Source organism: Chiloscyllium punctatum, chromosome 9 (genome assembly GCF_047496795.1).
Source record: "Chiloscyllium punctatum isolate Juve2018m chromosome 9, sChiPun1.3, whole genome shotgun sequence".
NCBI classification, from domain to species: Eukaryota; Metazoa; Chordata; class Chondrichthyes; order Orectolobiformes; family Hemiscylliidae; genus Chiloscyllium; species Chiloscyllium punctatum.
In genome coordinates, this window is record NC_092747.1 from 4837413 (window position 1) to 4862429 (window position 25017).

Consider the following 25017-nt stretch of genomic DNA (forward strand, 5'->3'; position numbering starts at 1 on the left):
CTTCTTAAAATGTAATACCTCGTATTAACACAATTCTCCAAGTAAAGCCTGACTGGAGATCTAACAAAGCAACACTGTCTGGATGACTTCTTTGTTATTTGTGAGGCATAGGTGGGTGGCAGAGACTCACCCATTTCCTTCTCGTCATTCTTCTTGACAAGGGGCGGTGGGAGAGGAGAGAAGTGCATAGACTGAATGGGTGCTTCTTTGCAGACTATGTCCCAGTCTTGAGGATACAAGGGCTAGCTCAGCTGCCTCAGAGTGCATAGATGCTGTACTCTGCCTTCTCCCACTGTCTCTGCATTTCTCTCTTTCCTTCCGAATGTCACTCTCTTTCTGTATCCCTACTACGGTCTCTCTTTCTGCTCATTGCTTTCCAGTTACCCTTCTACTGCTTTCTCTCTCATTTCCACCTATTTCCCAGTCATGCCGTGCGCCTCCACCTTATCATGTTCTATATTGGAATCAGGTGAGAGTGAGACAGGCAAAATGAACCCTGGGAAACAACGAGTGTGGCTGTAGTACTCTTTGTTTAAAGGCCAGAGCAGTTGCTTTAATACTCACTCTCAATTAGTTTCCTTTTCGTCAATAATGGAATTTGCCTAATCATTAAGGAATGACACAGTAACCACACAATCAATGAGGATAGAAAAATGACTGCAATATAATACTATCGCAGCTCAGGCCATAAATTACTGAGCAAGTCATTAAGGAATCATTATTTAAAGGTGAGGAGGAGTCAAGGTATTTAGAAATAAAATCCACCAACTGGACAGAGAGAAACATTGCAAGTTTGGCACTGCTTCTCAGGCCGTGCTGTTGGGTCATGGGTTCTCCCTATGGGAGAGAGAGGGAACTGTGAAATAACATTTAAGAAATGGTACAAAGATTTCTGACCTGCTCGGTCACTTCCTCAGTTTAAGTTGGCATTTCAAATGCTGGAATACAGAAAATAGAATCAGAAACAGATATCTGCATTCTAACTTGTATCAAGGCCATTTCATTCACCACCCACTGTGCTCCCCAAAATTCATTAGCTCCAGTCAATTTTAAACTCCTCATCCTTGTTTTCAAGCTCATGGTTTCACCTTTCCCTATCTCTGTAACCTCACCCAGCATGACAACCCTTTTGAGACCTCTGCAGCCTCGAAACCCAAACTCAAGAGTATTGGTGTTTTTAAATACTCCAACTATTGGTCCTGCCTTCAGTTGCCTTGGCCCAAAACTTTGACGTCCCTCCCTAAATCTCTCCACCTCTCTCCTCCATCAAGATGCTCCTTAAAAAACTTCTCTTCTGACCAAGCTTTTGGCCACCTGTCCCAATATCTCTGTAAGCAGCTGAGTGTCAAATTTGGTTTGATAAAACTCCTGTGAAGTGCCTTGGAATATTTTAAAGGTGTTATATCAATGCAAACTGTTGCCTTATTTTCTTTGCATTCAGAAGGAAAGTCGGATAAGATTATTGAAAAATACCAAACAGGATAGGTGTCTTTATAAAACACAGCAACAGAACACAAAAACAACTAATGCTAAAGGTTTGTAAATCACAAGTTAGTCCTCAGTCGGTGTCCAAACCTGGGCTCTCCAGAAGACACAGGAGCAAAAGTTGGCCATTCAATCCATTGAGTCTACTGTGCCATTCAATGGGGCCATGGGTGATCTAATAAATCTCAAAGCGAGTTTCCTGCTTTTGTTCCATACTCCTTGATTGAAATGAGAAACAATTGCATAATCTTAACTGAGGTCACCACGAAGGTCCCACCTTCCCAACCCCACCCCCTTGTCTGAAGCATTGCAATCCCCAGGTTAAACGACCACCAGTTGCGTGTGTGTGTGTGTCTCTCTCTCCCTAATGAAAGAGCAGTCCTATGATCCTCTGGGACAATAGCAATTTTACTTTTTTAATAAGAAAAAGAGCAGCCAGCATATGGGCAGCAAGATTCCATTATCATCAGGAAGATAATGACCAGAAAATCTGATTTCATTTTACCTAATGTGATATTGCGGCGCTCCCTCAGCACTGACCCTCAGACAGTGCGGCGCTCCCTCAGCACTGACCCTCAGACAGTGCGGCACTCCCTCAGCACTGACCCTCCAACATTGCAACCTCCCTCAGTACTGACCCTCTGACAATGTGGTGCTCCCTCAGCACTGGATTGTGTCTATCAGCTTGGACCTTTGTGCTCAAACATTGTAACCTGGAAACCTGTCATCCTGAGGCATGAACACTGTGCACTGAACCATGACAGCCACAGGCTTAAGGTAATTGGCAAAAGAACTAGAGTCAACCAATTAAACCTGTTGGACTATAACCTGGTGTTGTGTGATTTTTAACTTTGTACACCCCAGTCCAACATCAGCATCTCCAAATCACAACGTAATTGGATGGCCAGTGCAGGCCTGAAGGGTCAAGTGGTCTTGTTTTGTGCTGATTCATTCTACAATCCAAGTGTATTCCAATTTAATGCCACGGGATCCTTTATATTTACCTGGATGCACCCAGCCCCTGAGTGAATGGTTCATCCAAAACTCCGTACTTCAAACAGTGCAGTGCTTACCCATCCAGGAGTATCTAATCCATTCTCTGCATAGTAAGTATCTAGTGGATTAGTGGTGCTGGAAGAGCACAGCAGTTCAGGCAGCATCCAACGAGCAGCGAAATCGACGTTTCGGGCAAAAGCCCTTCATCAGGAATAAAGGCAGTGAGCCTGAAGCGTGGAGAGATAAGCTAGAGGAGGGTGGGGGTGGGGAGAGAGTAGCATAGAGTACAATGGGTGAGTGGGGGAGGAGATGAAGGTGATAGGTCAAGGAGGAGAGGGTGGAGTGGAAAGGTGGAAAAGAAGATAGGCAGGTCGGACAAGTCAAGGAGACAGTAACTGAGCTGGAAGTTTGAAACTAGGATGAGGTGGGGGAAGGGGAAATGAGGAAGCTGTTGAAGTCCACATTGATGCCCTGGGGTTGAAGTGTTCCGAGGCGGAAGATGAGGCGTTCTTCCTCCAGGCGTCTGGTGGTGAGGGAGCGGCGGTGAAGGAGGCCCAGGACCTCCATGTCCTCGGCAGAGTGGGAGGGGGAGTTGAAATGTTGGGCCACGGGGCGGTTTGGTTGATTGGTGCGGGTGTCTTGGAGATGTTGCCTAAAGCGCTCTGCTAGGAGGCGCCCAGTCTCCCCAATGTAGCCTACTAAAAGCTAAGCGACTTCTTTCACTGCTCTTTGTTAACAACCAAAAAAATGGCTACTGACCTTATTGATAATTGTGGGTCCTGCTGTAACCAAATATGACACATTGCTGCCCTCCAAGTGGGTTTACTTGCACAGCTGTCCTCACAACAATCGTGTGTGTGTGTGTGTGTGTGTGCGCGCGCGCGCGCATGTGTTATGCTCAGCAGCATTGAGAAGCAGTGATAAGATTAGGCACATACACAAAGCTCTCTCCACTCTGAATTGAGTGTGTGCCAGGGCCATTTAAAATGTTTACAAAATAGAACATCAGCTGTTGGAGCTGGGGTTGGGAGAAGATAACACTCTAACCTGAGTAAACGTGCAAGATTACAGGATGTGAAATGGACTCCATTTCTGCTAATAGGACCTAACAAAGGTGGAGATCGCAATCAGTTGACAAGGCCGAGTTTCACATTCTCCAGGCTGCTCATCTGCCAGAACCCAGCTCAATACACTTACTGACCTGCTATGGCAAAAAGAAACAGGACTATGCAACATTGAGGGAGACCATCCTATGGGGAGCATTTTACAGTCAATGTGGAGGCACACGTAAGAGCAGTTTCCGCTCAGGGGCAGGTTGGGTTTTCCCCACGCGATGAGCTACGTTTGCACAGGTAAAGTGCTGAATTTTATAGGCAAGAATTTCTGAGACAAATACCTGGAGTCTCCGGGCTACTTTCAAGAGCATCATACTCATGCGCAATTAATATATGCCACTTCATCACAGCTTCTGGATTAGTGGTGAATGATGCCAGCAAACCTGACTGGTACAGGCAAACGGGGCTGAAGTGTCAAAGGCAGACTGATGAGCTGATGGCACGTGAGTTGCTAAGGATATTTCTTTTATATTTTAATTGTGAACCCTGTTGTGAGACAGGCAGTACCACTGCACTGCACGTTATACCACGTTGACAGCTGTGATGAAGTAGGTAAAAACAATGACTACAGATGCTGGAAACCAAATTCTGGATTAGCGGTGCTGGAAGAGCACAGCAGTTCAGGCAGCATCCGAGGAGCAGCAAAATCGACGTTTTGGGCAAAAGCCCTTCATCAGGAAAACTGCTGAACTGCTGTGTTCTTCCAGCACCACTAATCCAGAATCTGGTTTCCAGCATCTGCAGTCATTGTTTTTACCTCGTTGATTTTAACCCTACTGCGAATCCTCTTGCAAGGAAGCCTGCCTTGAAGAAGTTTTCCTCCTCTCTCTGATTCCTGATGAAGGGCTTTTGCCCGAAAAGTCGATTTTACTGCTCCTTGGATGCTGCCTGAACTGCTGTGCTTTTCCAGCAACACTAATCCAGAATCTGGTTTCCAGCATCTGCAATCATTGTTTTTACCTACTTCATCACAGCTCTCAACGTGGTATAACGTGCAGTGCAGTGGTACTGACTGTCTCACAACAGGGTTCACAATTAAAATATAAAAGAAATATCCTTAGCAACTCACGTGCCATCAGCTCATCATTCTGCCTTTGACATTTCAGCCCTGTTTGCCTGTACCAGTCAGGATTGCTGGCATCATCCAGTGCAGCTGCCTCAGGTACTTGGTAAAAACAATGACTGCAGATGCTGGAAACCAGATTCTGGATTAGCGGTGCTGGAAGAGCACAGCAGTTCAGGTAGCATCCACACCTGTTTACCTGGGGATGCTTCACCCCTAACACTCAAGGTTTAACAACAGTAAGCCAGATTGCAGATAACAGACTTTGAGTCAGAGAGATGTACAGCAGGGAAACACATCCTTCAGACCAACTCATCCATGCCAACCAGATATCCCAACCTAATCTAGTCCCATTTCCAGCATTTGGCCCATATCCCTCCAAACACTTCCTATTCATATACCCATCCAAATGCCTTTTAAATGTTGCAATTGTATCAGCCTCCACCACTTCCTCTGGCAGCTCAATCCATACACACACCACCCTCTGCATGAAAAAGTTGCCCCTGAGGTCCCTTTTAAATCTATATCCTCTAACCTTAACTTCTCGTGAGCTGATCAGTGTGGGGAGGCTTCACCTCTAACACCAAGTATTTGCACAAAAAACAGCTTTGTTATGAAGGAGCCAGTTCACTGAAGAGGTTTATACCCTCGTGATCTTGGAAGATGAACTCTAACCCACCATGTAAATGCCTCAAAAATATAATTAGTTGTGTGAACCAATAGGTGTCCTGTTTTTAAAAAAAAAGATTGCACCAATAATTGCCATTCCAGCAGGCTGGGGTGTTGATGAATATTCATAGCACACTAACGAATGCAATCAAGTTCCCAAACAGGAAACTCACCCTCCTGAAAGATTCGGAAAACCTGACAGCAAAACCTTTACCCGCTGTCGCAAAGATAGAGATTTTCCTCCTGCCCAATTGAGTTCCCCTGCCTAGCCTTCTAAAGGTTCTGTGTATTTCTGCTCATTATGCATTGGAAGAGCTTTTGAGTTTGTAACCCCATTCCCCAAAGCCCTGCAAATTTTATCTTTTCCGATACCGATCCAATTCTTTTGAAACTTATTAGTGGATCTGCCCTTTCAGGTAGTACACTGCAGAATATAACAACCCATGTGTAAAAAAAAATCATTCGTGAGTGAGATGTGGGCATCATGGTTGAGCCAGCATTTCTTGTCAAGGACAACTAGGGATGGACAAGTTGATGGTAAGCTGCCTTCTTGAACCGCTGTAGCATGTGCAGTGAAGGAACACCCACTTTCAAATTTATGCCATCTGGTTAACCAATCACCTGTCAGTGTGAAGAATTTCTACATGTCTTTTACAAACAAAGTAAATAAAGCTGATATTCAAAGGCAAGTCGTTATTAAGAAGGAGGTGTTGAGAGCCTTGAAAAATATTACGGTGGATCAGTCCCCAGGGCCTGATGGGATCTATCCCAGGATACCGAGGGAGGTAAGGGAGGAGATTGCTGGGGACTTGACAGAGATCTCTGCATCCTCTTTAGCTACAGAGGTCCCAGGAGGCTGGAGAATAATCAACAGGCAGAAGTGCATAATGCAGATCCTGGAGATTAGACTCAAGATTAGACTGGTGCTGGAAAAGCACAGTAGGTCAGACAGCATCCAAGGGCTGATGAAGCCATTCCTAATGAAGAGCTTTTGCTCAAAACGTCAATTTCCCTGCTCCTCGGATGCTGCCTGACCTGCTGTGCCTTTCCAGCACCACTCTAATCTTGGAGAATAGTCAATGTTGTTCCCTTATTTAAGAAGGGCAGCAAAGATAAACAGGAAATTATGAGCCTTAGATTGGTAGGGAAATTATAGGAGAAGATTCTTAGGGACAGGATTTACTCACATTTGGAAACAAATGTCTTATTAGGGATAGCCAGCATGGCTTTGTGCAGGGAGACCTGAGTTCATAAACGTGATTGAGTTTCCTGAGGAAGTCATGAAGATGATTGATGAGTTGATGTTGTCTACATGGACTTTACTAAAACATTTAGCAAGATCCCTCATGGTAAGCTGGTCTAGAAATCACAGGGGATTCACAGGGAGTTGGTAGGTTGGATACAAAATTGTTTTGGTCATAGGAAACATAGCAAACAGTTGTGGAGGGTTGTTTTTGTGACCGGAGATCTGTGACCAGTGGTGCTCCACAAGAGCCAGAGTTGGGACCGGTGCTGTTTGTAATATATAGAAATGATTTGAATGAAAAATGTCAGTAGCCAGATTAGTAAATCTGTAGAAGGCTTATAAATTGGTGAAGTTATGGACAGTGAAACAGGCTGCCAAAAGATACACCGAGATGTAGATCAATCAGAAAGCAGGATGGAAAAAAGGCAGATGGAGTTTAATCTGGATAAGTGTGAGGTGACACATTTTGGGAGGTCAAATGCAAGAGAAAAGTATACAGGAAATGGCAGGACCCTGAGGAGTACTGATAGACATAGGGATCCTGGAATGCAAGTCCATAGCTCTCTGAAAGTGGAAACACAAAGTCGAGAAGGTGGTAAAGAAGGTGTGTGGCATGTGTGCTATCATCGCTCAGAGTATCCAGTATAAAATCTGGCAAGTTATGTTGCAGCTGCATAAACATTTAGTCAGGGTCACATTGGGAGCAGTGTGTGCAGTTCTGGTTGCCACACTATAGCAAAGAGGTGGAGACTTTGGAGAAGATGCAAATCAAGTTTACCAGGATGTTGCCTGAATTGGAGTGTATTAGCTCTAAGGAGAGGCTGGACAAACTTGGATTGTTTTCGCGAGAGTGTCAAGGGCTGAGGGATGTTTATAAAATTAAGAGAATTAGGAATAGGACAGAAAATTGGAACCTTTTTTCCCAGAATAGAATTTTTTTCTAGGGGGCATAGGTTTAAGGTGAGAGAGGGAAAGTTTAAAGGAGATGTATGAGGCAAGGTTTTTTATTTTACCCAGAGGGTGGCAGGTGCCTGGAACACGCTGCTAGGGGAGATGGGAGAGGCAGATAAAAGAGCAATATTTAAAAGGCATTTAGACAGACACATGGTCAGGAAAGGGAAGAGGGGGATATGGACCATGTTCAGGCAAATGGGAATAGTTTAGAACAGCATCATGGTTGGCACAGCCATGGTGGGCCGAAGGGCCGGTTCCTTACTGCACTGTTCTGTGTTCTGTATAAAGAACGTAACATAGTGCACCAAATTGAGGTAAAAGATCAACCATGACCTAGTGAACAGTGGAGCGAGCTCAAAAGGATTGAAAGGCCTACTCCTGCACTTCATTCCCATCTCCTTACGCAAGCAAAATCCTTTTGTGATTATAAATATTCAAGTCTCAGAAAAAAGGGTCATCATTTAAGACAGAGATGAGGAGGAATTTCTTCTCTCAGCGGGTAGTGAATCCGTGGAATTTTTTAACACAGAGGATAACAACAGACATTTTTAATCAGTAAGGGAATTAAGGTCATGGGAAAAGGCAGGAAAGTGGAATTGAGGATCATCAGATCAGCCACGATCTTATTGAATGGCCTGCTTTTGTTCACATATCTTATGGGTCCCTCCTCAACTTCCTTTTCTCTGAGGAGAACATCCTCAGTTTCTCCAGTCTTCCCACTCTCTTACAACAATTTACATTGTGATGGCATCCATAACATTTCAATGGCCATTCCCCATGACCTTAATTCCCTTACTGATTAAAAATGTCTGTTGTTACCCTGTGATAAAGAATTCCACAGATTCACTACCCGCTGAGAGAAGAAATTCCTCCTCATCTCTGTCTTAAATGATGACTCTTTTTTCTGAGACTTGAATGTTTAAAGTCTTAACATCTTGAAGGATGTCACATTAGGGTAGACAATGGTATTGTTACTTGACTAGCAATCCCAAAACTGAGGCTAATACTCTGAAGCCATGACTCCATGGCTGGATAAATTTAACTTCAATTCATAAATCAAGAATTGAAAGCTGGTTTCAGTAGCTGTGACCACGACAATATCAATTGTTGCAAAATCCCAAGTGTTTCACTAATGCCCTTTCAAGAATGAAATCTGTCACCCTTGCCTGATCTGGCTTCCATGTGATTCCAGATCCATAGCAATGTGGTTGAATTACCCCTGAAATGGCTGAGCAAGCTACTCAGTTCAAGGGCAATTAAAGATGGAATGGATGAAAATTCTACCTAATTCTAAGAGTGGATAAATAAATACCAAATGAACAAACATAGCAGTTGGTGATTTTTTTTTCTGAGGGAGCACTCAAGGTCTCAGGGCAGCACGGTGGCTCAGTGATCAGCTTTGCTGCCTCACAGCGCCAGGGACCCGGGTTCAATTCCACCCTCAGGTGACTGTGTGGCATTTGCACATTTTCTTGTGTCTGTGTGGGTTTCCTCCGGGTGCTGTATGGGAGGAGAAGTGTGATGCAGGAAAAGCACAGCCGATCAGGCAGCGTTTGAGGAGCAGGAGAGACGACGTTTTGAGAGGTGTGTAGGTTAGGATGGACTGACCATGCTAAATTATGCATAGTGTCCAGGGACGTACAGGCTAGGTGGATTAGCCTTGGGAAATGCAGGGTTACAGGGATAGGGTGGGGGAGTCTGAGTCTGAGTGGGAAGCTCTTTGTAGTGTCGGTGTGGACTTGATGGGCTGAATGGCCTGCTTCTACACTGTAGGGATTTCTATTCTATTATTCAACTCAGTGTCACATCTGAAATACAGCCCCTCTCATAACACTGTGCTCTTTAGCACCACACTAGAATGCCAGCCTCGAGCTCAAGATCAATCTGTTGGAGGAGGACCTGAGCTGCGGATGCTGGAAATCAGAAACATAAACAGAAATTGCTGGAGAAATTCAGGTCTTGTAGCATCTGTGGAGAGAAGGCAGAGTTATTGTCCAGGGTCCAGTGACCCTTCTTCAGAAGTAGGTAATGGTGTTACCTACTCAGCACTAAGCTGATACCAAATATGAAGAACAGTTACTGAAGAAGGACTGGAGATAGTGACTGCCAGATACGGCTTTAGGATTTGGTAGGGAGCAATGCTTTGGGAGGTGAGGGAAGGACAAAGGGAAAAAGGTGCCTGGGAAAGGTGAAAAAGAAAACATTGACAGATTCTATTCCCTGTGCTACAACTGCTTTCTCCAAGCTGGGAACCTTGATCACTGACACAAAACAGACTCTACTCTGTGCACCTGTCCCCTAGCAGTATCCTGTTACCCCTACAACACATCACCACAAACTGATGTATCCTCAGGGCACATCATTAAACAACGACTTCACCCCCACCCCACCCACATGGCTCCTTTCTAATTCCCTCCTCTCCCTTCCATTGCTAAAGCCTGTTGTTAAACAAGTGCAGAGTTAATAAATGTTCTTCAGACGAGACATCCTGCTGCATTCTGCTCTCTGTCTCACTTGACCTGGTCAAGACCTCTTGTTTCTTCCACGTGCCCTAGGTTTTGGAGCCTCCTCATACCTCCAGGCAAGGGAAGCTGCCACATTTGTCTGCACTGCCGACTGGAAGCTAGCAGATGCTTTGTCTCTTTTTGCTGGGATCCCCTCTTTCTGTCCTCCCCTCCACTTGCACCCCCAGCCACTACCCCATTCCCATCTTCAAGATCCCTGTCCTCTTTCAGAACACTGAAGAGGAGCGTGGAAAGTGTAATTGCTTTAAAACATGAGGCCTGATCAATAAGGAAACAGAGTACTCTCTATCTTTGACCTGTCGCAGGAGAATGGAACAGAAACAGCTGGACATAACTCCACAGGCGTATGTGCCATGTTAGTGAGACTGTGTTTCTCGTGTGGCTCCATTTACCAGAGGTGAAAGGGCAACTTTCAAAAACTCTTTATAGTCTCTCAGACTGAATCACTGTTTACCAGACTGCAGTAACCAGCCTAATTTTGGAACTTAACCAGACAATGGTGCTGGGCAAACTGCTATCAGCCTGTCTTTTCCTGTCTCTCACTGTTCAGTGCATATGTCTTTGGCTGTGAGAGTCTGTGCATGCGTGTCTCTCTCCATATCTCTGAACATAATAATACGGCATTTTCATGTGCAATAATCAGTATTTTAGCAAAATGCGTGGGTTCATATGCATCCTTTCTTTAGAATGAACACTTTACTCAGTGTAGGCTTATTACTGAGGAAAATAACGTGTTTTTACACAGTTCCCTTAATGCAGGAAATGCCTCGGTACACTTCCAAAAAGGATAAGTATGCATTTCTATAGCACCTTTCCTGAGTTCAGCATGTTTCCACTCACTTCACAGCCAATGAAGTGCGGTCATTGTTGTAAAGTAGGAAGTGCAACAGCCAGTAGCCACTGCAAAATCCCACACACAGCAACAATGATAAAGACTTACTTAATCTGCTTTTACTGAAGCTGTTGCAGGATAAATATTACACTGAAGTGTTGGCCAAAAGCATTCTTGGACACAATCCAGCACAAAGCCAAACGTGGAGTAATTAGAACAGATAACCAAAAGCTGAGTCAAAGAGGCAGACTTTATAGGAGGATTTCAAAGGAGAGGGGTTTCAGGAGGGAATTCCAGAGCTTAGGGGCCCAGCTGAATGAAACTTGCCAACGGTGGAGCAATTAGAATCAGGGATGCTCGATAGGCCAGGACTGGAACGGCACAGAGCTCTTGGAGGGTGTGGGGCTATTGAGGATTACAGACGTGGGGAGGGGGGCAAGACCGTGGAGGGATTTGGGAACAAGGATGAGAATCCCAAAACTGAGGGCTTGCCAGGAGAGAGGTCAATGTCACAAAAGGGAAATGCTACAGGTGCCGAAAGTCTGAAATGAAAACAAAGGATAAAAGGCTGGGAAAACTCAGTAGGAAAGGCAGCATCTGTGAAGCACAGTTCTGTGCTATTTAACGAGCTCAGGGATTGATGGATGAATCACCGAATTCTAACAGTACAGAAAAAGGCCATTCAGCTCATCGTACCTACACTGACTCAATCTGGTACTTGGTGTGAGGAAGAACACAGCAAACAATTTTCAGTGACACAAATAGTGTCATGGTTAAGATGCAGCGTAACAATGAGATGTTCAAGTGGTTTACGGCACAGTAGTGGTTGCGTTTGGAAGGAGGAGAGATGTGGAGATGCAAAGAGGTGTAGGGAGGGAATTGCAGAACTCAGGGCACAGGCAGCTGAAGGCATGGCCGTGAATGACCAAAACTCGGGATGCTTCAGAGGCCAAAAGTGAAGGAGTGCAGAGATTTTGGAGGTTTGCAGAGACGAAGGAGATTACAAGGATCAGGAGCAATGGTGGGACTTGAAAACAAGGGTGTCAACATTTAAACTGTGGAGCTACTGTGCAATGTAATCAGCAGTAGGGTAGGTGAAATGGAGTCACTACAAGTTGGGATAGGGGTCAGCCAGGAAAACATTGGAATAATCAAATCCAGTGGATTCCCAACATCCCATCAGCAACAGGTGAGTTGATTTAAATTTACAGGAGCAAGATCAATAAATGTTTTGTTCAAAATGGACAGGGAGCAAAGGTGGGGAGGTAGATCGGAGGTTCAGTTCAGTCATGATCTAACTAGATGTTGGGATAGGCCTGAATGGCCTCCTCCCACTACTATGGACAGGGAAGCAACTAAACTCAGACTATCTGACTGAGCTGCAAGGGTTAAACAATTGGAAAAAAATTCTGTGCCACTTATTGTGTTGTTCTTTTATTATGACACATATTGATTTTTGAATTACTCATTCTGCCCCTCCCCCATTGCCCAGTAAAGTTGCAATTCCAATAGAGCTGCTGAGAGAGAAAAAAAAACAGTCAAAGTCAGTGAACTCTGCACCTCAGAAAGTCAGGCCCATCATTTACTGGGCTTACTTCACACCAGTGACGGATAGATTTCCCCACAGATGATCGGATCGATCCCAGTTTGGAGAATCTCTGTGTCCGGCTCGCACAGGAGCGAGAGGAGGAGAAAAGGACAGGCGTTGGAGTGGGTGAGCGTGGAGGTTATTAATCAAATATTATAAGCTGAGGCCTCTAAACGTGCTGCAGCCGCTCTGCGATGTCACCCAGCTGTTGACCCGCAGATAAAGACGGGCTGGTGGGTGGTGACTAATTGCTCAAAGGCTCTGGGGCCTAAAGGTTGTGGCCTTCACCAGGAGTCTGATGAGAGGGAATGCTGTGACACTGCAGAAGGCAACAAGACATTACAAGGCCAGGGACAGCTGCCTGTCCTTTATAAAGAAACGCTAGGCAGGGGGTTGGGGAGGGAAGAGGTTGGCCAGGCAGATCTTTATGAGCTACCCTGGTTCAAAGGCCAGAGATCCGTGGAAGTGAAAGGGGAAAAATGATGCTTTTCATTATTAAAGTGTAATATTTTATTGCTTGTTGGAATGGTCTGATCGATTGGGTTCTGAGTCAACAGGCCTATCAATTATTGAAGTACTTAGTCAAATAGTCAGGTACAAAAGGGTCAGGCGGAGGTGCACAGAGTAATAATGGGCGAACGGCCGGTAACATAGCCTTTTTCCCCACTCGTGAGGTCAGCTTGAAGGAATAAATAGCCTTTTTTTTTATATATATCTTTCCTTTTTCCCCTCTTCCTACAGGTCAGCGAACCAAACACAAAAAGTGCAAAACACTGAGGTTCCTTTCTGCAGTAAGGGAGTTTCAAAGCAGGGATGTTATGTTAAACTTTTACAGAGCCCTGTGGCTAAACTACACTTGGAGTTCTGTGAACAGTTCAGGTCTGCACATTATTAAAATAAAAAGCCACTGAGGCACCATGTAAGATGTTAAAAAGATTTACAAGAATACCAGAGCCAAGAAGTCAGGAACGCTCAAATAGTTTGGGACTGGGCTGGGATAGGGGTGGTGGGAAAAGGCAAGACTAAGTAGTGACTTTATCGAAGCCTTGAACACTGTGAAGGACACAACTGAGTAGACGTAGAGAAAATATTTTCATGGTAGAGGCCAGAACTAGGGGTCATCCACGTGACAAAACCAGTAACGAATCCAATTGAGAATTTAGGTGATACATTTTTAATTAGCAGACTGGGAAGCATGTGGAACTTGCTATCACAGGAAGTATTTAAGCAGATTGGTACAGAAGCGCTTAATCGGAAGCTTGATAAACTCACAAGGATCAATCACAAATCTGCACAGCAGACTTCAGGAAGAACATTAAGCATCTGAAGAGTGTGCAGAGATTGTATAAAAAGGAAGCAAGGGTGGAAACTGCAGAAATTCTAGACTCAGGATATTGTCATCATTGGACTAGCAATATAGAAACCTAGTCTAATGCTCTGTTTACACAGGTTCAAATCTCACTAAGAAAACCTGGAACTGAAAGCTCATCTCAGAGTTGGTGACCATGTCCTAGCGTTATTTTCATATTTCTTTCTGGGACGTGGGTGTTGCTAGCTTAACCAGCATTTACTGGTCATCTCTAGTTGCTCCTTGAAGTTGATGTTGAACTGCCTTCTTGAACCACTGCAGTTCATTTGGTGTAAAGACACTAACATTGAGGCAGTTCCAGGAATGTGACCCAGCAACATTGAAGCAATAGCAATATATTTCCAAGTCAGGATGATGAGTGGCTTAGAGGGGAACTTGCAAGTGTTATTCCCATGTATCTGTTGCCCTTGACCTCTTATATGGAAGTGGTCCTGGGTTTAGAGTGTGCTGCTGAAGGAGAATGGATGAATTTCTTCAGATAGTATCTTATAGATAGTACACACTGCTGCTACTGAGCACTGGTGGAGGAGCAGTGGATGTTTGTGGATGTGGTGCCAATCAAGCAGTTGCTTTGTCCTGGATGGTGTCAAGCTTCTTGAGTGTTGTTGGAGCTGCACCCATCCAGGCAAGTTGGGAGTCAGGAAAGGCGTTATTTGCTATAGGATTCCCAGCTTTTGACATACTCTTGTATGTCAAATACAAGTTATATATCTATAATTTGTCAAGTTCAGTTTCTGGTCAATGTTAACCTTCAGGGTGTTCTGACAGGTATTCAACAATGGTAACGCTATTAAATGTCAAAAGCCACTTGTCAGATTCTCTCTTATTCAAGATGGTCATTGCCTGACAATTATGTGGCATGAATGTCACTTGCCACTTGACAGTTCAAATCAGGATATTGTCCATACCATGTTGCTCTTGGGCCTGGATTGTTTCATTATCTGAGGAGTTGGGATTAGTGCTGAACATTGTGCAACCATCAGCTAACATCCCCACTTCTGACGTTAGGATAGAGGGAAGTTCAATGATGAAGCAGCTGAAGATGGTTGAGCTAAGGACACTAGCCTGAGTAATTGCTGCAGAGATGTCTTGGAGCGGAGGGACAGAAATAGGACAATAATGGTGACTGCGGCAGGGTTCTGCCGGAGTTAATACTGGGACCACCGCTCTGTCTTAAAGTAAAAGCCTCCGTCCCTGGAACCCTTCTTGTCAATCTCCTCTGTACCCACTCAAGCACCCTCACATCCTTCCTAAAGTGTGGGGAAAGGGACTGGTTGTAACAAGATAGCTGTAACTTATTCAGGGCTTTATTAGGTTGCAGGATGATTTCACTATTTTTGCACTCAATACCTCTGTTTAACTCTACGAATAATCCCAAGATCCCATATGCTATGCTGATTACTCTCTTATTGGTCCCATCACCTTCGAAGATCGATGCTAGGATCAGGAGTAGGCCCTTCAGCCCCTTGAGTTTGTTCAACAAGACCACGGCTGATCGGACTGCAACTTCAAATCTGCAATTCCGCTCACACACCTGCTTAACAAATATCTTAGGACTCTTGAATACAAGCAAACAAGAGACAGCAAAGTAGCAAACCTCAGGAGAACTGTTACAATGGGACCCCACGAGAAATAGAAGACAGAGAAATGCGAGATGATTCATGATGGCAGCAAGAATGAGAAGATGCCAAAGAAGTGAAACAATGCCACTTTCTAACAGGTGTCGAACAGAGAGAACCAGGTACCAATATATATAATAGCTGGCAGAACAGGTCAAGAAAATGGTTAAAACCAGAGGTGGGGAACCTTTTCATGTTGGAAGGCCGCATTATGTTAGTTGTAATCTAATAAGGCCGCCTCCAAGAAACTTCAATTATATATTTTTCAAAATTCACATTATTTTGTAAAACTCTAACTACTATGTACTAACTAACTAAAATAACTAAATCATGAGCATAGCAGGTGTTGAAATAGCCCTTATGACTTACCAATTTTTTAACTGTGGCGGTCAGTCTGTGAGGATCATTTCGTTGAATTTTCTTTTACTCTCTGGTATTTTAAATACATTCATTTTAAGATTAAAATAAAAATAATAAAGGTTAAAAAAAAACATATTAATAAAAAATTAAATATTTGTTCTGCAAAATTTGGATTCATTCAAAAGGCCCCACACAATGGCCTAGAAAGCCGCAGGTTCCTACCCCTGGCTTAAATGTTCACAAGATACCCCTTGCCTTTGCTTTTACACAATCTATCTCAGTTAGTAAAGAGGTTACACTAAATTCTTTATAAAACACCAGTCAGCTGGACAATCGTGTCAAACTCTGGAAGCTCACATTTACATAGTGGTACCTGGGATGAGAGATTTCAGAGCTTTTTTTAAAAATTTGATCGTGGACATGAGCCTTGTGTGGCTGGGAAAACACATATTGTCAATTCATGATTTACTTTGGGAAGGTGGGACTGAGCTGCCTTCTTGAACCACTGCAGTCCATTATGCCATTAGGGAGGGTATCCCAGGATTTTAACCCAACAACACTGAAGAAGCAGTGATATATTTCCCAGTCAGGATGGTGCGTGGCTTGGTGGGGGAACTTGCACGGGATGGTATTCCCAGTGGGAGGTACTCCATGGAATACAGAAGGTTAAGGAGAGATTATAAAGGTGTTCAAAATCATAAAAGGTTTCAACAGAATAAATTAAGAAACTGCTTCCAGCAGCAGGTGGGTCCATTACCAGAGGATCACTGATCTGAAGAGAAGAGGAGGCAACATTGGATAAACAGATTTTATGCCAGGAAGTATTTTCATCGACAATAAATGCCTGAAGAGGAATGCATCCCAGAAATAACTGTAAGTCAAGAAGTGAGAGAAAAGTGAGAGTGAAAAATATTGAATGCAACCCCTTCTTCAAGAAAGGGAAATTGCTATATTTGAGATTACAGCAGAGAACTTAGAAAATCTCTCAGACAATGTCAAGTTCAGTTGTTAACTTTAAAGACATGTAAAAGAGCTATCCCACAGAGCAGCAACGATTTCATTAAATGGGGGATAAAGCTCAAGGGCTGAATGGCTTCCTGTTTCTACAATATGGTTCTGTGAAAGAGAAACTGTGTTTTAATAATTCATTAGAGCTCTTTGAGGATGTAACAAGCAGCATAGAGAAAAGGGAACCAGTAGATGTGGTATACTTGGAGCCGCAGAAAATGTTTGAATACCACAAATATTTGGACAGTGAATTGGTTAATTAACAGGAAAAAACAAGAGTAGGCATAAATGAGTTATTTTCAAACAGACAAAACGTAAATGACTGGTGTGCCACAGGGATCAGTAACGGGATCTAAGCTATTTACAATCTATAGCAATCACTTGGGATAAAGGGACTGAATTATGATTGCTAAATTTGGTAATGACACAAATAGGTCAACAAAAGGATACAGATCAATGACGTGAGTGGGAAACAAATGTGGCAGATGGAGCACAGGGTGGGAAAATGTGAACTTTTCTGCTTTGGCAGGAAGATTAAAAATTATTTAAATGAAGAGAAGCTGCAAAACTCTGAGATACAGAGGGATATGGGTGTCCTGGTGCATGAATCACAAAAAAGTTCAACTGCAGATCCAGCAAGTGATTAAGAAAGCAAATGGAATATTGTTGTTTATTGCATAGGGAATGGAACATAATAGTCAGGACATTTTGCTACAGTTGTACACGGTTTTTTTGAGACCATATCTGGAGCGCTGAGTACAGTTTTGATTTCCTTGTTTAAGAAAGGACACAACTGCTCTAGAAACTATTCAGAAAAGTTCACTCCACTGATTGCTGAAATGAAGCGTTGTCTTCAAGGCAAGGTTAGAGGGGTTGGGCCTGTAGCCATTGCGCTTTAGAAGAGGGAGAAGGGATTTTATTGAAACATACAAAATCCTGAGGGGATCTGACAGGGTGGGGACTGAAAGGGTATCTCCTCTTGTAAGAAAGATAAGAACCATGGACATAGTTTAAAAATTCTATTTCAGACAGAGAACTAGTAATTTTCTCAGAGGTTCGTGAGTGAGGAGGAGACAGAGTCATTGACTATTTTAAGGCTGAGTTAGGTAGATTCTTGACTGTCAATGGAATCAAAGGGATAGTGGGTAAGAGAGGAAAGAAGGAGCAACAGTCAGATCAACCAGAGTTACTAAATGGCAGAGCAGGCTTGAGGGGCTGAACAGCTTCCTCCCATTCCTCAACAGTACGCTCATAAAATGGAATTAAATTAGACAATATTTGAAAGTGAACTAAACATACTTGTTGGGCTATGGGAACTAGTCAGGGGACAGGATGAACTACATAATTCTTTAACGCAGCTAACACAAACACATGAAGCAAATGGCCATTCCTGTCCATTTACAGAGAGACTGCCCACAACCAACATTACACCCCGTTACAGTCAGACCGCCAGTGACCGACATTACACTGCACTACAGTCAGACCACCAGTGACTGACATTACACCACACTACAGTCAGACCGCCAGTGACTGACATTACACCACACTACAGTCAGACCACCAGTGACCGACATTACACTGCACTACAGTCAGACCGCCAGTGACCGACATTACACTGCACTACAGTCAGACCGCCAGTGACATTACACCTTAATGCTTTCTAGCAATAACTTGTATTCGAACAGCCCGACAATGGTCACTCTCCACTACAACACTTGTGAGAGGGTCTGCTGTTATACAGGTCCTTCCTTAATCTTGGGCAACTGAAAGGATGTCACAGCCAACAATACACAGGCGTGTTTTCCAAATGAGGGGAGAAATCTGGAACTCCTTCCCCCCAAAAAACGATACTCAACTGAACATATCAAAACAGACACTAATAGTTGTTTGTAAGACAAGAATTTTAAGGGCTGTGGAGCCAAGATGATCAGATACAGTTGTCACAATGAGGCATGATCCCACTGATTGGAGGGACAGGCTCAAGGGGCTGATTCATCTCTTCCCTTTCCCAAGCTCGTTTAGTGTCTGTCCCCAACAAGTTGAACTGATAGAATGACTATGTCAATGAGTTTGCATAGATACCATGGGCTGAATGACCTCCTTTTGTACTGTCAGATTCAATTAAGTAAAATTTGTGAGCAGACTAACCAAAAGCAATTCCTTACCAGCCTCAAGCAGCAACTGGATTGTCTGGTAGTCGTCAGCCAGGACGGCATAGTGCAGTGCGGTGCAGCCACGGAAACTGGCACGTGTGTTCAACCGGTTACTGAACTCATCCTCTCTGGTCACTAGCACTGTGGGCAAAAAAAATGGCAAACGTCATTATAAATAATGCCTCGGTTGGTTTTAATAGCCATGGAGAAATCTTCAGCACAATATCAGGTTGATGGTAGTACTGCACTAATGAGGGAGTGCCACATTGTCAGAGGGTAAGCACTGAGGGAATACCACACTGTCAATACTGACCATACTGGTTATTGAATGCTTCGGGATGCCCAAGGCACAATGGAAATATCAGTTTTTCATTCCCTTGCCTTGCTCTTTTCTAAGAGGATTGCTTCCAGCTCCTCTGGTCAATCACAGCCATTCACCCCTGGTAGCATGGAGTGAATCTTTGCTGCTATCCTGACGCTGGGCCTTGACATCCTAAAACCAAGAGAAGGAGTAATTATTTTGGGTCAGGGAGGGAGGAAGGATGCACTAACATCTTGCCAGATTTTCAGTGGCTATGTCTCCATGGGTTCCAACTCTATGGTTCCAATCTTCATGAATTTGCCTTTAAGGATTTCACAATGAGAAAGAAGACCTAGAAACAGATAACCAAACATGACACCTGGAAGTGTAAGAGGCTGTGTGCGTGTGTTTTTAAAAATTATTTACTGGGCGGAGACCCCTTTTATTTCAGACGTTGAAAGTGTAACGAACAGCAGTTGCCACGGAAGATGAATATCAGATACTAGCAACCACCGCTATAAAAAGATTAAAACATTATTGTTGTTTTCCCCCATGGTTCGACGTGACAGAGCAGTCATCATTTGTAAAAAATGTCTGTGCATGAGATAACTACAGAAAACTCAATAAAGTGTCAGCTGGAGAATCCTGCACCATCCATCACCTGGAGCTGGCTGGAAAATTTCACTTCTTTGTCTCTGCAGGCACTGAAACAGATGCTGGCAATATTTCCGTAACATTTGACAATTAAAAACAAACAAAACAAAAGAGGAAAGAGATAGAGACAGGGAGAGATATAAGTAGAGGGTAAGAGAGAAAGAGAGAGGGCACAAAAGATAGAGAGACCAGCAGTTTAGTACAGGAGGGAAGAGCTGGAAATAAATAATTGAATTGCAAACAAAAGTAAAATAACTCTCCTGATTTCATTTGTTTAGAGAGATTGATTTTCCTATGTTTTAAAGTTATTCGACTTGAATCCAGTTTCTTTTCAAAATGAAGTCGGGGTAGGCGCCTGATAAAAGACTTGCCCAAGTACAGTGGACTGAATGGTATCTCCTTTATTGTCTGAATTTAGATCAAGTCTTGTCACATTTATCGCTTGGGACAAATTACGTTGATGAGTTACGTTGGAAAATTTGGCAGCCATTCTATGCATGGCAAGATCCCAGAAAGGGGTCTCTCCTATTTGTTGGATTGCTTTTCTGTTTTGTTTTCAGATGAGATATTAATGGGGAGATCAAGGTCTGTGATAATTTATTTCTAAGTGTGTCTGTGCTGAGCACAACCAATTGTGGTACATTTGGGTTCAGCAGGATCATGGTTGGTGGGAGGGAGAGCAATTTCAATCAGAACCCCCGGTTACTGGCAATTCCCAGTAAGTACTGAACCAAGACAGGGATCTTTTTAATGACACTGCCCCAACCTGTAAGATTACAACATCCTCCTCATCCACCAATGGGAAAGCAGAACTTCCTGAAGTGAGGTGCCTGGTGAAGAATCTGTTACGGAGATACCACCATCCCTCAACACGAGGTCCCTCTGCACTGTAACTTACTCAGTGCACAAACTCAGGGTGGTGATGGCAACAAGGCATCTTGGACCTCAACGAATGAAATGAAAAAGTTATCACCATTACCTATTGAAACTTAAGAATTAAGAAAAGGAAAGAGGAATGACAAAAAAAGAAAGTGAGTAAAAAGATAAATAAAGTACATAATGAGGTATAAAGCACAGGACTTTAGACTGGAAGAGAGTTCTGCGAGGGTTTTGGGGAAACAGGATTCCAGAATGTCTGCAGACTTGAACGACAGGGTTCTTTTCAGAGGGGTTTCCACTGAATGCCAATCGTTTGAAGGGATAGATGCCCTGTTAATGTGATGCTGGCTCAACCATCCCTAGTTGCCCCGGGAAGATGGTGGTGAGCTGCCTGCTTGACTTACTGCAGTCCATGTGCTGTAGATAGGCCCACATTGCATTCGGAATAAGGTGGACTAACTGACTGTGCAAACCAGGGTGGCTATGATCTCATTGCCATTACGTAAACATGGTTACAAGGAGATCAAAACTGGGGACTAAACACTTGGGGATATTTGACCTTTCAGAGAGACAGGACGGATAGAAAAGGTGGTGGGATAGCACTGTTATTAAGAGATGAAAGGAAGACAGCTGTGAGAGACGATCTAGGCTTCGATGATGCAGAATCCATTTGTTGGGGGTAAAAAACAACAAAGAAGACATTGTTAGGAGTGATGTCGACCCTGAAACAGTAGCCAATCTGGGAAAAGCTAGAATTCAACAAATCATAGGAAAATATGATAAGAATAGAGCAATAATTATTGGTGACTTTGATCTTTATGTTGATTGGATTAACCAAATTGGAATGGGTAGCTACAACAAATTCAAAGTGCGTTAGGGATGGTTTGTCTAATGCTCTTTCTTTAGTGATGGGGATAGTACCTAATTCCTCGCCAGTATTCTTTAGTACTAGTTCTTTTGTACTAATGGGATGTAAAGACTGAGGCAGAATATCTGTTTAATTCCTCTATTTCCCCAAAACTGTCTCCCCAGATTCAAAGGAGCCTCTATTCATCCACAGTGATTTGGTTGACTCTCAACTGCCCTCTGAAATGGGAAAGCAAGCCATTCAGCTCAAGGGCAACTAGGGATGGGCAATAAATGCTGTTCAGCCAGCAACTCTCACATCCCACAAGTGAATTTAAAAAAAACAGAGGTGCAACTGGTGTCAATTTGCAATTCACAGAATAGCCCTCTGTCAATCCAAGGTTGACACCTTGTTAAAATGAGCACCATCAAACAAGCCATTAACTGGTGAGCAAATACCGGGCCTATCATGAGTCCTCCACTCGGAGTTTCAAAACTCCTTTCCTATAGGCCAGATTCACAGTGGAGATTGTATTATATATATAGTCTCATATCATGTATCATTGAGTTTGGATGTTTGAGTTCAAACCAGTGGCATATGGGTGTTCTGTGTGTCTGAAGACGTTTATAGAGTCATAGAGATGTACAGCACTGAAACAGACCTTTCCGTCCAACTCAGCCATGCCAACCAGATATCCCAACCCAATATACTCCCACCTGCCAGCACCTGGCCCATATCCCTCCAAATCCTTCCTATTCATATACCCATCCAGATGCCTTTTAAATGTTGCAGTTGTACCAGCCTCCACCACTTCTTCTGGCAGCTCATTCCATACACGCACCACCCTCTGCATTAAAAGGTTGCCCCTTGGGTCTCTTTTATATCTTTTCCCTCTCACCCTAAACCTATGCCCTCAAGTTCTGGACTCCCCCACCCCAGGGAAAAGACCTTGTCTATTTACCCGATCCGTGCCCCTCAATTTTGTTAACCTCTATAGGGTCACCCCTCCGCCTCCGATGCTCCAGGGAAAACAGCCCCAGCCTGTTCAGCCTCTCCCTATAGCTCAAATCCTCCAACCCTGGCAACATCCTTGTGAATCTTTTCTGAACCCTCTCAAGTTTCACAACATCTTTCCAATAGGAAAGAGACCAGAATTGTACGCAATATTTCAACAGTGGCCTAACCAATGAGCTATACAGCCGTAACATGACCTTCCAACTCCTGTACTCAATACTCTGACCAATAAAGGAAAGCATACCAAATGCCATCTTCACTATCCTATCTACCTGCGATTCCACTTTCAAGGAGCTATGAACCTGCACTCCAAGGTCTCTTTGTTCAGCAACACTCCCTCGGACCTTCCCATTAAGTGTATAAGTCCTGCTAAGATTTCCTTTCCCAAAATGCAGCACGTCAGATTTATCTAAATTTAATGATTAGCTTATAGGTATTTCTGTAACTACAGTGATTTTTTAAAAAATTACTATGTGAGAGAATGTCTTCCTGGAGGATGATGGGTTTTTGTTTACATTGTTTGCCCATGCAATTCTCCCAATGTAAAAAGCTATTTATGAGAAGGTCAGGGATTCATGTTTTTCTTGTGATTAGGAGATATACCTATAGTTTTGATGGAAAAGTTTTTATAGTCTCAGTCTGGACAGTTCTTAGAGATTCTGGCTAATGCTGGATGTGTAAAGCAGTTGCTCCTCAGACAGGGAAAGATAGTTTAGAATTGTTAAAAAAGAAATTACCTTAGTGCAAGGAATTTAGTGTAAGTTCCAGATCAGAAGTGTTGGGTTAAAACCCTGAAGGGGTTATTTGAAGCTAAGAAAATTTAAGCACGGGTGAATGAAGGTTCCTAGAAGAATCTCAGGTCCTGAAGACCAGAACTTGAAACCACGGTTAAATTATGAACTATAGGGATATATAGTGAAGGAATTCTCTCTATTATAAAATAATGCTTTGGGGATTAATGGGATTATATTTTTACTAAATGTTTTAAAGTCTTTAAATATTATATATAAAGTTGATTGATGAGGGCAGAGCAGTAGATGTGATCTATATGGACTTCAGTAAGGCATTCGACAAGGTTCCCCATGGGAGACTGATTAGCAAGGTTAGATCTCATGGAATACAGGGAGAACTAGCCATTTGGATACAGAACTGCCTCAAAGGTAGAAGACAGAGGGTGGTAGAGGGTTGTTTTTCAGCCCGGAGGCCTGTGACCAGTGGAGTGCCACAAGGATCGGAGCTGGGTCCTCTACTTTTTGTCATTTACATAAATGATTTGGATGCGAGCATAAGAGGTACAGCTAGTAAGTTTGCAGATGACACCAAAATTGGAGGTGTAGTGGACAGCGAAGAGGGTTACCTCAGATTACAACAGGATCTGGACCAGATGGGCCAATGGGTTGAGAAGTGACAGATGGAGTTTAATTCAGATAAATGCGAGGTGCTCGCCTTTTGGGAAAGCAAATCTTAGCAGGACTTATACACTTAATGGTAAGGTCCTAGGGAGTGTTGTTGAACAAAGGGACCTTGGAGTGCAGGTTCATAGCTCCTTGAAGGTGGAGTCGCAGGTAGATAGGATAGTGAAGAAGGCGTTTGGTATGCTTTCCTTTATTGGTCAGAGTATTGAGTACAAGTGTTTGAAGGTCATGTTGCGGCTGTACAGGACATTGGTTAGGCCACTGTTAGAATATTGTGTGCAATTCTGGTCTCCTTCCTATCGGAAAGATGTTGTGAAACTTGAAAGGGTTCAGAAAAGATTTACAAGGATGTTGCCAGGTTTGGAGGATCTGAGGGAGCTGGGGCTGTTTTCCCTGGAGCGTCGTAGGCTGAGGGGTGACCTTATTGAGGCTTACAAAATTATGAAGGGCATGGATAGGATAAATAGGCAAAGTCTTTTCCCTGGGGTCAGCGAGTCCAGAACTGGAGGGCATAGGTTTAGGGTGAGAGGGGAAAGATATAAAAGAGACCGAAGGGACAACATTTTCACGCAGAGGGTGGTACATGTATGGAATGAGCTGCCAGAGGATGTGGTGGAGGCTGCTACAATTGGAACATTTAAGAGGCATTTGGATGGGTATATGAATAGGAAGGGTTTGGAGGGATATGGTCCGGGTGCTGGCAGGTGGGACTGGATTGGGTTGGGATATCTGGTCGGCATGGACGGGTTGGACCAAAGGGTCTGTTTCCATGCTGTACATCTCAATGACTCTATGTTTGGTTAATTCTATTTTATCTTCACTTCTTTTACATAATAAGCTTCTGTTTTATTGTTAAACCGGAATCTGCAGCATGGATGATTGTCTTTCACTAAAACACAATCTCATTCAAATCCCCCCCAAAATA

At 43.5% G+C, this 25017-nt stretch overlaps 1 protein-coding gene across 1 annotated transcript in view; it reads right to left on the reverse strand.

Annotated features, from left to right (window-relative positions):
• Window positions 1-25017, reverse strand: part of clpb (ClpB family mitochondrial disaggregase) — a 110855-nt gene that overhangs the window by 56185 nt on the left and 29653 nt on the right. Inside the window, 1 exon segment of the mRNA XM_072576757.1 lies at window positions 18995-19123. Coding sequence (XP_072432858.1) covers window positions 18995-19123 — 129 coding nt within the window.